This window comes from Candoia aspera, chromosome 1 (assembly GCF_035149785.1).
Source record: "Candoia aspera isolate rCanAsp1 chromosome 1, rCanAsp1.hap2, whole genome shotgun sequence".
NCBI classification, from domain to species: domain Eukaryota; kingdom Metazoa; phylum Chordata; class Lepidosauria; order Squamata; family Boidae; genus Candoia; species Candoia aspera.
Window position 1 is genome coordinate 36073386 of NC_086153.1, and position 14575 is coordinate 36087960.

Genomic DNA, 14575 nt, shown 5'->3' on the forward strand with positions numbered 1-14575 from the left:
TAATTCATTAATTAAAGGCTGAATGTAGTTTGTACAGACCCAAGTAGGCACCATTTGAGTGGTGAGGAAATGCAACTTGGTCTCCTGATCTTCCAGAGGGCTACAAGAGGTTGTCTGGTGATGTTAAATCATCATTGGAAGAGGTGAGGCCAATTTTTTCAACTACAGGTAGTCCTCACATAACAACCATTTGTTTAGTGATGGTTCAGACTTACAACAGTGCTGAAAAAAACTTACAACTGGTCTTCACACTTACAACCATCTCAGCATCCCCACAGTCACATGATCATGATTTGGGCACTTGGCAACCGGTTCACATTTATCACTATCGCAGCATCCTGTGGTCATGTGATCACCACATTTACCCTCCAGGCTGGCTTTTGGCAAGCAAAATCAATGGGGAACCATGTGAGTTGTTTAATGACCACATGGTTCACTAAATGCCCGCATTGATCCACTTAACAACTGTTGCAAAAAAGGTCATAAAATCAGGTCAGATTCACTTAATGACCACTTCGCTTAGCAACCAAAACTTGTGGTTGTTAAGCGAGGACTACTTGTAATTTATTTTCACATTGAGAACATTATGTTGAATGGGAATGGGATACCTTTAGGAAACAATGGCTCCCATTCTACCCTTAATCCCAAATTCCAAAATTCCCTAAAATCTGGGGGTACTTGAGGACCGGAGATGGGCTTTTTGCCTTTTGATGGAATCTGAAGGACCCTCCTCTGAAGATGCACTTGGTCCTGGGAAGATACTCCCCATTAGCACTACTGGAAGACTTCCTGTCAATAAAAATAGAGTCTTTACATGCAAATACAATTTAACAACATGGGTACCTTGCCCTTGAACTGCAAAACTAAGGGGTAGAGAGGAATCAGCCACCTTAAATGTGAGAACACACACCAACCATATAGCTGGTGGCCTACATAAAGCAAAGCAGACACTGGGTAGGGTTTTTTTAGCATTTCATCAGCATCTTGTGGTCAAGCAGGAATGCTGGACTCTTAGAAGTGGTTCTCATTATTTGCTTATATAACAACGAAATATTTTGCAGATTGGGCCATAATAGACTTCTTACCAGCCTCAGTTTTATCCAGGCTTTCTATGGATTAAGAGAATTGTAGTCCAACATATATAGATGGCACCAGGTTGAGGAAAACTGTGGTTGGTTGGTTTATTCTATATACTGCTTCCCCATTCAAAGCATCTCAGTGCATAAAATCTACTCTTTCATAAAATAAGCACATGAGATCTAGCCTCATTTAACCTCTTTTTTGGTGATATTTTAAATGTACTATGTCTTCAATCTTCATTTCCCCACAATCAATACACCCTCTTCTTTGCTCTTGTTTTCCATGCCCCCTGATTATTTCAATTCCTGATTTTTAATTCCTTTTAATTATTTCATTGTTTCAATTCCTTTCTGGTTCCTTTCTTATTTTTTCAATTCCTTTCTGATTTTTGCTTCCTTAAAATAAAGATCCCTGCCCTGTATATAGTTCACCTGATTAGCCTAAGATAAAGTGGAATTGCTACTTCCTTTGACTTGGAAATTATTTTCTATTAATGCAGTTTAAAATTCCATTAGCCTTTTCTGCAGTTCCATCAGACTCATGACTCCTGTTGTGATTATGGCCCTGAAATCCTTTTCATTTGCATTGTGCCAAGCAGATATTCCCATCAACCACCACCACCACATCCTAGACCTGTGTTTTTTGTTTTTAAGGATTATTATTGTTTGCTCAAGTAAACCTTTGCAATTGCCTTTATTAAATTCCATGGTGTTAGTTTTGGCCCAATTCTCCATGCTACTGTCATTTCAGTTCTATAGCTATTTGTCCCATTTGTGATAATGACTCCCTCTACTTCTTCATCCAGAGCTTGCCTGCATTTGCAATTCACACTGCCATCTGAACAGCCCAGTTTCTCCCCCCTGCCCAACTCACATGACATTGACAGTTCTCCTAATTTAAGTGGTCTCATCCCATGGTTTCAAATTTTGGAGAACATTCAACCTTTTGTCTTTAAGCCCTTAAGCCACCATAGCACCAGGGATGGAACATTTCATAGTCTCTCTCTACCTTTTAGGGAAATATATTGATTGGCCAATTCACATTCCAAGATGATATTGTTATGGGTGACTTTATTTTAGGAATGAGGGTGGGAAATACATGCCATGGGCAACATCACAAGGACTGATTCCTGCTAAGGAGGCCTAGTGAGGAAAGTCTCTAAGTCAGTGGTAAAAACTCTGAACAGTTTCAAACTCCACAATAGAGCTCTCTCCAGATCTCTGCCAGCCATTGGAAAGCAATTTTTGAACAGTTTTCTACCAACAGTGAGCCTGCTAGACTCTGTAAACATAACTTCTATTTGAAACCTCATGAGGTCTATCACACAGCATGTATAAAATGGGTAGGTCCCTCAGCAGATCATTAGGAGTTGGCAGTAAAGCAGCAAAAATATTTCTCAGAGCATCATTTTTTAATATGCTGGTCTGATTTTGTTCCAGTCTGCTATGTTTCCTTTATCTACTTGCTTTACTTAGCCATTGATTTCTCCTGGGATTTCTTGAGCTATTTCTGGACACAGTTTCTACTTCTGAGTATAATTCCCATCTAGACTGATCTAGTATGTTCTGCTAACCTTATTTAGCATCTCTGGGATTCAGCTGCATCATTTAGAAAAGTTGGAAGAACAATTGGAACTAAAGAAAGCCTGGAGTGGGGGCAGCAGTTAAGAGGGAGAGTTGAGACTTTCAGAATTGTAAAATAGATCATTGTAATAGTGCTAGTCTAATTTTCAAGAGGTGGTAGTGTGTTTGGTTGTTATGGAGATATTGTGTTTGCTGTTATTGTAGAACGAGCATGAAAGAGAACAGTGTTTATAAATTGGGAAATGGATACTGGGTGAAGTTCTGCAGATGGAAATTGAAGGCAAGCAGCATATTTACTGTTAAGATCCATCTGTTAACTGGGGGCAGTTGTAATTTAGTAATTGGAGGAGTTTATATAATGTCAAGCCAATATTTTCCCCCCTAAAATCCTACCCTAGCATGGTGCAATCTTCCACTGCTTGATCAGATGAATATTTTGCCCACAAAAAACATGTAAATCTGTGAATTTTAACAAATATTTAGATTCCTGATTGCCCTCTTTCTCTTGGATTTAAATATGTTTTAACAATCTGATCCATAAACTTTGTTATTTAAGACAGTTAGGGAAAACCTGTATAATTACTGCATAATATAAAGGAAGCAGCTACTGCAAATACTGTAGAAACTGCAGTAACTAATGTGTAGTTTTTAAGTGTAGTAATTGTGCTGTTAAATACGCCCAGATCTTACCACCTAAGATGAGAGCAGGCAATGTGTCTCTCCTCAACCAAAAAGGGAAACTAATAATGATTTGGCTAAGAAACTTTGCCTGGATGGCAAGTATATAGAGAATCCTTGAAGCTCGTCTGAATTGTCCCAGAATAATTTCTGTTTCAGAAATAAATTCTACTGAACATGTACCTAGTAAAAAAAAAAAATCTGATCCAAACAAACTTTCAGCATTTTTCCAAGCAACTCAGCTACTTCAGAGAGGAGACAGAGTATACAAGTTTTACTTTTTTAACCATGATCTTAGGAGAAATTTAAAGGTGTCAGTTGAGATATTCAATTATGGTTGCTGAGATGTTAGTAAATGCTCATTCACTTTTCTGCAGTTAGCATAAAATGTTGCCTTAGATTAGATTTGACCATTGGGCTTCAAAGCCCCATCACATCTAGGGTCCTGGATTTATCAAGTCTAGCTTTTCTGGCGACAGCTTCCCAATGTCTCTGGCTAATGTTACCAGTATTACTTAATTTAGTCTGGGAAACAAAACCTTAGAAAGAAGCTTGAAAGATAAGGGCCTTCATATATAAATTAAAATATCAGGAACAGTAGAAGTCCTTTGTCTAAGAAGGAAAGACACAATATGTCTCAAGCACAATTCATGCAAAATGTGCCAGGTGTAAAGGGCTAAACTTGATCCATGCATGACCATAGCAGAGGGTGAGGGATACTCTGAATGCCCACCTATGACATGTTACATGTAAAGTCATGAGTCAGTGTCACCTTTTTAAAATGAAACAAAACTTCAAACAATTTTGTTTCCAACTGGGCAGATTGAAAATCCTCTTTGTGAAGCAAAGGCAATTGAGAGATTTTAACATTTTGTATTTTTTATTTATTTTATTATATTTATTATAGGTGTTTTTGTGCTGCTTGAAGCAATGGAATCTAAACAGCTTTAAAAAGTTAACATATATAACAATAATATCAACAGAAAGTAATAAATACCAACAATGTATACAGTATAATCAACAATCCAATATTCAATTATTATAATAACCAGAACAATCAACTGTTCATTTTAGTTTGCAATAAAGATTCTTATCCTGCCAGAAACTTCAACTAAGTCTGAGCCCAGCAGACAAATTAAGCCTTATATAGTCAGGTTTATGGCCAAGACGTAGTTTAGAATTCTGACCCTAACTGGGAACAGTACAATAGGAAAGCTTCGGTCATTACTGAATCATTGATCTTGCTGACATTTGATTAACACAATTAAAATGTGACAGATATAAAATGTGTCATATCCTGAACATTTTTGTACCTTCCAATCTGGCCTGATTCCTTAGAGGCTTCTAACTTGTCTCCCTTAATTAGACCTCTTGAGTGGGTGGATGCTCTGTCATTGATTAAATTACACACAAAGAAATTTAATATGCAGTTGGAAAATGAACTGGACATGTTACTATTCTAGTCTAATAGTAAAGATATTTTATTGGCCATTAAACCATCTTAGCATAAATACTGTAGTAACATGACAGCCAATGCAAAATTATTCCAGCCAATTTATTGGACCAAACACAGATTGTATTAGAAGGGCCATATGTCGAGTAACAATGACTGGGGATGCAGCAGAGATGGTGGATATGCTCCAGTAGGCAGAGGGAAGCATCCCACTTAGATTATACTGTATCTATAGGAGGGAAGGGATGGAAAGCAGCAGGAAGCTCTAGGAAGGCAGTTGTGTGTGACTACAGCTTATTCTGTATCCTCTAAACTACTCAGTTATCTTAGATGCAGTGGACAATGTTAATTGAAGTACAATTCAGTTACCAATCTGGTTAGTTTATATGGATTTGCAGGCAGGGGGATGCCTTCTTGCCTATGGAGGTGAAAAGTCTTAGATTGCTCCTACAGGCAAGCTAACTATTGTAACCTAGTGCCAGGCTCCCTTCTCTTGGTTCACCTGCCATTAAAGGTTTCTACATGTGTTAGCTGGCTTCACATATTCACAGCATTCCCAGAGAACCAACCTATGTTAGCTTCACATTCCTTTGCCTCAGCCATTTCAGCCAAGGATGCTCTGCTGCTGATAAGACACCTGCATTGTTAATCACTCTAACGAACTGCCGAGATGGGAGGGGGAAACTCAGGAGTGAGAAACAGCTTGTTTGCAAGAAAGGGAGGTGGGATGAGATCAGAGGAAGGAAAGAATCACTTTGAATGTCTTGGTGCCAAAATCTCACTTGGAGCTTTGATTACTATCCTGTGTTAATCGGATCCTTAATAAAGAATTCTTTAAGCTTTCTGATGGACTGTCTGGAGAATTTCTAAGTAGGATCTTGGTACTGGGATCGTCACACCTAGAGGTTGTGGGGATTTAGTAGGGCTTCATTTAGAAGATTTGGTCTGAAGTCAATTTGACTGGATCTTTGAATTAAATAGTCTTTCCAAATAAACTGAATCATTACATGAAACTGGAAATGTTCAAATCAGCTCAATGATTTGGAAAATTAACTCAATTCAACCTGATTCAGTGCTTAAATCATAGTGTCAGGATTCCAGATCTCACAATTCCTCAGGAAGAGTTTTAGCTTGGAGCATTTAAACAATTGTATCGTTTCATAAGAATAAAACAAACATTTTGCTATATGCAAGGATACAGCGCAAATTTTAGATGCTATGAGCTGTTTGGCACTGAGTTAAATTTCTCTTATCTTTTCCAAAAATATATGCAAAAACAAATTAGTTCTGAGGGCTTGTGTTCCATAGTGGAGACATTTTCCATAAAGTGGAACTGGGAAAGCCAGAGAGAATCCAGCAGAAAGGATGCTGCTGTTGTTTACCAAAAGTTACTACAATATTACAAACCTGGAAAGATGCAGCTTTCACAAAATTCAAGTGTTGGACTATTTATTAAGGCTATCATATTTGTGTAGCAAAAATCTAGATGGCCATTGAGTGACTCTTTGATGCCATTTAGTAATCTGGAGTTTAGCAGCCCAAATAAGATAGGCCTAATAAATAGCCGAGCCTCGTGTGGTGCAGAGTGGTAGGCGTCAGTATTGCGACTGAAACTCTCCCCACGACCTGAGTTCGATCCCAGTAGAAGCTGGATTCTCTCTTGGGTAGTCTGCTCAGGTCAACTCAGCCTCTCACCCTTCTGAGGTCAGTAAAATGAGTACCCAGCTTGCTGGGGAAGGGGATGACTGGGGAAGGCAATGGCAAACCACCCCGCTATAGTCTGCCAAGAAAACATCACAAAAGTGGTGTTCCCCCCCCCCCAAAGGGTCAGACATGACTCAGTGTTTGCACAGGGGACCTTTCGCCTTTTTTCACAATAAATAGCAAGTCCAACACCAATCCAGTATTTATGAAAACAGTCAGGTACCACCTAAGATATGAAATAAATATTTCATAAATATTGCCTTCAGAGATAGTGATCATTGGTTTTAATTTATAAAACATGGATATTTAAGCATAAACAATTAAGGACACAGGACAACTCTCCCTGACTCATTGTCCCAGGCATCTGGTTCTCTAGTCTTTTCTGTCCTAGACTTCAATCCCATTCCTTCATTCTGCTTTCTCCAAGTGCCTGGTAAAACATACAGCTTTGTTGGAGAAGACTGAGACAAAATTGAAGCTGAGTAGAAAGAAAGGAAAAGGTATTGAAGGAGGGTGAAATTTAGAACTGCGAAATGAGCAGTTCCCCACTTACCAATTCTCTCCAGTTTCTCCCAAAAAAGCTTTCCCTCTATACGAATGGTTCCAAAAGCATGTGTATGTGCCTCTGAGTCAGTGCTGACTCCTGGTGACTGCCAGGACTAGACCCTGCAGTTTTCTTGGCAAGGTTTTTCAGAAGTGGCTTGCCATTGCTTCCTTCCTAGGGCTGAAAGAGAGTGTCTGGCCCAAGGTCACCCAGCTGGCTTTGTGCCTAAGGTCAGACTAGAATTCACGGTCTCCCAGTTTCTCAGCTGGTGCCTTAACCACTACAAAGTGGCTCTCCAAAAGCATGCATGTAAATTATTATGGTAAAGTGAATCAACATGGTAGCCATGACCATTTTCTTGGTCCCATTGAGCACCCTAATGATCTTTCCCCCCTTGGACCTATCTACAACACAAACATGCCCTGGCAATGTATTTTTTCCTACCGTGTCCCCTTGGCATTGCCTTCATCTCATATCCAACCATGACTATGATAGTCTTAAACTGTCCTTAGCTGTGCAGAAGTTTTTATAACACCACCACCAACAGACTCATTGTGTGTAAAATCCATTAGATTTTGTGTCTCATTATCTTGGAGAGGTCAAGTGACTGGTACTGGCTGGGAACTCAGGCAATAGAGACCAGAAAGGAACTAACACCAGGGAGAACAAATTTCACATTGGTATAACTTTCTCTTGATTCAAGGATGGAAGGGGAGTATTTCAACTCAGAAGTAGGGAAAAGCCCTAAGCCTTCACATTTGCCTCTGATTTCTCTGTTTCCTGGTGGCTATGTGAAGTTAATCTACTGTGCCTTCATTCTAACAACTGGCCCACCAACAGGTCTGCTTTCCCATGATTATAAATTGTTCATGTTGCCACACGGCTTGGTTGCTACTTCTAAAACAAGTCAGGGAGTTGTGTCTAATTCTAGAGTGGTCAGATTGATTTTTCTTCAGAATCCTCATGACTAATTTAAAAAGCAGAAGAGGTTTCTGACCTTACCTTAGACTGATGAAGAAAGAACACAATTTCATATGATTAAAAAAGCAAACCTAGCAATAAAATAAATAAAATAATAAAGGCTAGGCTTGTTTGAATATATTTGATTTGTAAGTTAGCAGTTCCCTTTACAAAAATTGTTTGATACATTTTTATTATCGTTGGTTATTTACTTGCACAACAAGCATATTATTCCATTTCATGAGTATTAGGGTTCAAATTGTACTGTTTAATTTACAGTGTGATGAAAGTTCCACGAATTATTTTTTCTAGATTCCTACCCTGGCTTAGAGGAAGCCTTCCTACACTGAATCAGAAGTTTTAAACTGTTTTAATTGGTTTTTCTAATGGTTTTCATTTTAGTTGTTTATTTGTAACTAGTTTTTTGTTTTTAATTGTGTGAGCCACCCAGAGGCATACATGTGAGATGGTGGCTATATAAATTGAATGAATGGATGGATAAATAAATAAATGAATATTGGGCAATTCAGCTGAGTATTCTTCACACTGCATAACAATGACTCCCTCAGGGTTTTGTATCCTTACCTTTCTCAATGTCATCTCCAGATGGTAGGGACTAAACCAAGCACTTCCTACATGCAAAGCATGTGTACTCTCACTGAGCTATATAACTATATAACAACAGACCCAGATTTTTCTAGGGAAGTGGAATTCTCAGTGAATCAGCTGATTTCCATGGTATAACACTGTAGATTCATGGAAGCAAGCATAGTAAACCAGGCACTCATCCCATATGTTTCCTTTAACCATATATGATGGGACCAGTTATCATAGAATCAGGTTTTACAGTAGTGACTCCCATGCTTGCAATGAGCTAATATGTGAGCTTGGAGTTTGAAAATCAATAACCACTAAAGGCTTATTATGTGGTACCTGTATTATGGCAGGGTTTTGAAATTTCAAATCACTTGATAAAGTGCTTTCCTTACACTAGGTAGAGGGCAGAGGGAATGGTCTTGAAGGACAGGGCAACAGTCAGATAAAAGGGGCCTGAGCCCAGGCCAAGAATGTAACGTGAGTAAATGTCTCAGACAAAACCCTCCCTAATTGACAGGAAGATAAAGGGAGGGAATGGGGAAGTACATTCAGACTTTCAAGGTTCTGTTACTACAGCTTTACAATAGAAGTAGTACAATGCCTGCAAGGCATTGGTTCCCTAGTCTGGTCTAATCTGAAGGGCAGACCTACTGCCAAATCTGCAAATCTGAAATGATCTGATATGGGGAATTATACTTGCCTTGCAACATTGTCAGAGACTTACACAACATCACTCCTCCTTGCAGCTGCAGCTGTCACGCAGCAAACCTTTAGGAGACATCTCTGTGGTTTGCAGTTCTTAGAATCCGTTCTTGAGTTCCATCATGGCATATAAAGCTGCTTTTGAAGACTCACACTATGATTTACTAGTAAAAGATCCAAAAACATAATTGGCAATGCCCTTTTTTTTTTAACTGTCCTTGAGTTGTTTAGGCACCACAGAAAAGAATTTGATTGGTGTGGAGGTCAAACAAGGGTGTAATTTTTCTCCCCCCAAGAGCATTAAGTCACTACAGCTGTGTGACTCCCTGGTAGTGTATTATCATAGCTTTGCTTCCTCAATATGGGGGTTAGCTGCATGTTTTGATTCATCCACCACCAGGGTGTTATTAAAGACTTCCCGTTCCTCCCCACAACAGCCACACAAGCACAAACAACCTCTTGAATTAAGCATTTGGATTGTCACTGTTTAAAAAACATAGCAATGTTGCCGGATACGAATCTAGCTGTAAGAAATGCTGCAGAGGGATGTCTGACTAAATTCTGAAATAAGGGACCATCCTTCACTATAAAGGTTACATCTTAAAGTGCAGGTCAGCTAAGACCTCTGTGGGATGGAATGGATCAGAGTCATAATTCTGGCACGTTAAATGATCTCAGAAGTGGCACCTCCCACATTTTATCTTAAATCTGGAAAATTCCAAAACGCCTTCCAAATGGCAAGACTTCTTCCAAAAGTCTCTGAATGTGTTTAATCCTTAAACCCATCCCTGGTTGGCTGATACTTACAATTACAACACACACCAGAAGCCATATTATGAGGATGTGAATTACACAGAATTCCAAATACATTCACTGTCCCCATAACGCTTGCCTTCTCTTGACTTAAACAATAAGATTCATGTGCTGCTTTAATGAATTTGTTAATCCTCTCAAATCAAGTGACTACAATTTGTCACTGAGTGAGGGCCTTAGTTACAAGAAATGGCTGCATAGCCAGTCTGCCTTAGATGCCATAGTTTTGGAATGCCATTAAATAGCAGCAGATTACCTCTCTGTGATAAAAACAAATAAAATAATGGACAATGGACTTCTCAGCCTCAAGAATCAAGTGATCTTAGACCACATCTGTTTATTCAGCTTCATTATTTCTTTTCTTTTCCAGGTTTTGGGATGTCCACACCAGCAACAGTAGCGGGTAAAGCCTTCCTTATCATTTATGGTCTCTTTGGGTGTGCTGGAACCATCTTGTTCTTCAATCTCTTTCTAGAACGGATTATCTCACTTTTGGCTTTGGTCATGAAGGCTTGCCGTGAGAGACAGCTGCGAAGAAGTGGCCTTCTACCTCCAACCTGCCGAAGGGGCTCCACCGTGTCTGATGTGGACAGCCTGGTTGGGTGGAAGCCATCGGTCTATCACGTGATGCTAATTTTGGGAATCTTTGCCATTACTCTTTCTTGCTGTGCCTCTGCCATGTACACGGCTGTGGAAGGATGGAATTACATTGACTCCTTGTACTATTGTTTTGTCACCTTCAGCACCATCGGATTTGGTGATCTGGTGAGCAGTCAAAATGCTGTCTACCAAAATCAGGGATTATACAGATTTGGGAATTTCACATTTATATTAATGGGGGTATGCTGCATATATTCTCTTTTTAACGTCATCTCAATTGTAATCAAGCAGGTTTTAAACTGGATGCTAAGAAAGTTTCGGTGCAGATGTTGCCCAGATTGCAATAAGCCAACTGCCCGCCTTGGGCGGCGCAATGCCATCACACCTGGATCCCGCTTCCGCCGGCACAATTTCTCTATAGAAACAGATGGACAATATGATAGTGACACAGAGGGGAGAAGGCTTTCGGGTGAGATGATCTCCATGAGGGATCTCACAGCTTCTAACAAAGTCTCCCTGGCGCTTCTGCAGAAGCAGTTATCGGAGACAGCCAATGGCTACCCCCGGAACGTCTGCATCAGCACCAGGCAAAATGATTTTTCAGGCGGAGTTGGGGCTTTAGCGATCATGAACAATAGACTGGCAGAAACGAGTGATTCTAGGTAGAAATTTTGAAATTACCTTCTCTAACATGAAGACTTTTTCTTATTCTTTATTTAATAAAATGATATTTTAAAAATTATTAATTACCTCTCAAGGGCAAATTTCTGGAAGGCTTTATGTTTTGCTTGTTTTTAAAAGCTGTTTATTTAAGATTTTTAAAGAGGCCTTTAAAGAGGGGTGCAGGAGTATTTATCCTCTTAAGTTTTGTAATACTTTCACCAGTAGTGTCAGGAACAACAATTAATCATCATTGGCCAACCAAGCAGGTCACTAGTACATACCACTGAGATTACAGAGCACTCAAGAAGCAAAGAAGCAAACTCCCAACCTCAGTCATAGCCATCCCAGTGGTGTTGAAGGTAGGAGGAGCCTCAAATAACCGCATGCAAGCATGTAATTTCTAACTAGCCAGCCTTTCACTCTGTGAGCTTGGACTATTGCAGAAGATGGCTAGTCAGCCAGCAAGCACTTGGTTGCACAGTGGTAGAGGTAGAGATGCTTCCCTGCCACATCCTTTGAGGCATTCCCTAACTGATCCTCAGGGGTGCCCACTGGCAAGGTAAAAAGAAGTCAAGATGGCATCCATGATGGTGCAGTCAAAGCTCCTCCTGTTTTTATGTGGATCATAACAGGCCAAGCTGCAGTCACAATGTCATGGATGCCATCTTGACTTTTTGACCATACCCTGCATATACCCCTGCTGCTACTCATAAGCAGGAGGCAGGGTTTTCACTCTTATTACCCGCATCCAGCTAACTGCCACTACACATAATATGAAGTTGATAGAATTGAGTGCATCGTTGACTAAGGGGAATGTACTGAAGTATACTGTTAAGCTAAGAAAAAGTTTAATTGTTTTAAAGGATGAAAATGAAGTAATTGTAGTTCAAAACAATTGCAAATCTGTTTTGTTTCTATGTAGAGGTCATGAATTGGAGATGCAAAGAAATATGGATATGCACTCTATTTATTTAAACACTTTTTAAAAAGTAAAATTTGTATAATAATTCTCCAAGACAGTTCCTTTTTCACCCTACATTATAGATTGAGAGTTGCAACTGAAACTCAGGAACTCCAAATTCAAGTCCAGCTTTAAATCCAGTGAGCAAAACTCTCTTTAATATGCACATGTCTAAAGATTTCTGATTTTCTGCTCCAGTAGAATGGAGCCAAAGAGCATTTATCATCATTTCAAGCAATAACACAAGTATCACTGATTGTATTAGTACTAATTAATTTAATTTATGCTAATATTAAAACTAGCAGCCATTTGGCACAATCTTCTTTTCATGCAGTGTCTTCAGTGGCAAATGTTCACCTGATCTTCTCAAACTACATATGCTGAGACCTTGTGTGTGCACCGATCTAATAAGTTGCCTACCCGTTCCAACCAATGGATACTTTTGTTAAGGGTGGGTGTGTTCCATGTTGTCTATTTCATGCTGCTGAGATCCCAAACAACCTTTTAAAGAAATCAGATTTTCCAGCATAGTACTTAAGATGCTATCTTTGACTTCAGGCACTGTGTGTGTATATTACCCAGTATGTTCTATTCTACCTTTCCCAATTTGATGTTCTTCAGATACATTGGGACTAGATCTCCCAATATTTTCTTTAGCCATGCTGATTAGCTCTATATATAGGTTGTGGGGGGCAGCAGGTTAGGAAAGACCGGTCTACTTGCCCTAGCATGTTGACCATCCTCTGGTGCAGAACCATGGTTAGGAACCATGAGACATGAACATTTTTCTAAACTGAACTGTCAGTGCTTGAAATTGGCCCTCCACTGACCAGGTCAGCTACTAAACAACATGTGTTTCCTAATCACTTTCTTTCGCTTGCTACTTTTGTTCAAAACTGGGTAAACATATGATCTGTTTTTACTGGAAATTAAGCCAACTTACATCATTTGGATTCATTCGGACTTGGCTGGCCAGCAAAGGAATTGTGCAGCGAAGTTTCACTCCCTGATCAAACCAAGTCCCTTCCCTTTTTTTCTATGAAGTCTCACAAGATCAAAGACCCAGGGATAGACAAACATTTTGGTTTGGGAAACACACTTTCTTAAAGATTATATTTGGATCTTCAACGTGGTAATGTCACAAGATGATTAGTCCTAGAAATTATTGGACTTTGGGGGAATTATTGGAGAGTTTGGTCAATGTAATGGTTGAAATGGAAGTGTTTTCCCTCACAGAAGCTTAGTTCATTCATTTCCACTCTTAAATTTGTGGGGAAAGTACAGAAGAAAATCACACCACCAAATACTTACTTCATTCTCTAAATTTGGAAGGGTAATCTAGAGGTGCACTGAAGGGGGGAGGTCAAAATGGGAACTGAGGATTGCATAACCATGCCTGAAGTTTCAAGGTAATCGCTTTGGGCTAATAAAATTCCATGCATGGACAACAGTGGAAGTGCACTTGCTTTTCTTACTGCTACCTTTACAGTAAGTGTTAGATCAAAACAGCTTGTCCCAATGCCTAATCATTCGACCAAACCAATCTCTAAGCATACTGATAGCCAGAGGTTCATTTATTATGTTGTGCTTCCAAATATAATTAGTCACTCCCAGTTATCTTTCTGGCTTATTCTGTTCTGTTGGTTTTTATGTGTCTTTCTAAGGGTCATAGGTCTGGCTGATTAAATTATCAGACTCCTGCAGTCTCTAACAACATCATCTGCATTCAAGCATTGGGATATCCCCAGCCAAGCTTCTTTATTATAGCTGAGTAGGAGCCATGCAAATCTCCAGGGAGGGTGCTTTTTCAGAGGGCAGGCACTGCAATACAGAAAGTACGCTTCTAGGGTCCACTAGATGACATTGTTTAATAGTAGTGACTTGGAACATCTCCACTCTGTCTGATTTGGAGCAGCAGAATGGATGGGCAGAAACTACAGAGATGGGAGATCCTTCAAACAATCAGGGTCTATGTCATGAAGGGCTTTATAAGTGATAACCAGCACCTTGAATTGCAACTGACAACTAATGCAGTTCATCAGGTGACTAAGGCATGGTATTGGGCCTGAGTCTATTTTTCTCCATCCAGGCCCAAAGAGCCTCCAGATACTGGGTCAGGACATTGGCAACATCATCTGGATCGTGCGGATGATACTGATGGTATTGGACCCCAAACTAATGGATGACCTCACTCAGCAGTTTCAGATAGATATTAAACAGGAGTGACAAGTACATCA

The 14575-nt window shown here is 39.6% G+C and overlaps 1 protein-coding gene across 1 annotated transcript in view; it reads left to right on the top strand.

Annotated features, from left to right (window-relative positions):
• Positions 1 to 11405, top strand: part of KCNK12 (potassium two pore domain channel subfamily K member 12) — a 37221-nt gene extending 25816 nt beyond the window's left edge. The window contains exon 2 of the mRNA XM_063289881.1: positions 10485 to 11405. Coding sequence (XP_063145951.1) covers positions 10485 to 11380 — 896 coding nt within the window. The 3' untranslated portion in view covers positions 11381 to 11405. The remainder of the gene's footprint in view (positions 1 to 10484) is intronic.
• Positions 11406 to 14575: the final 3170 nt, after the last annotated feature.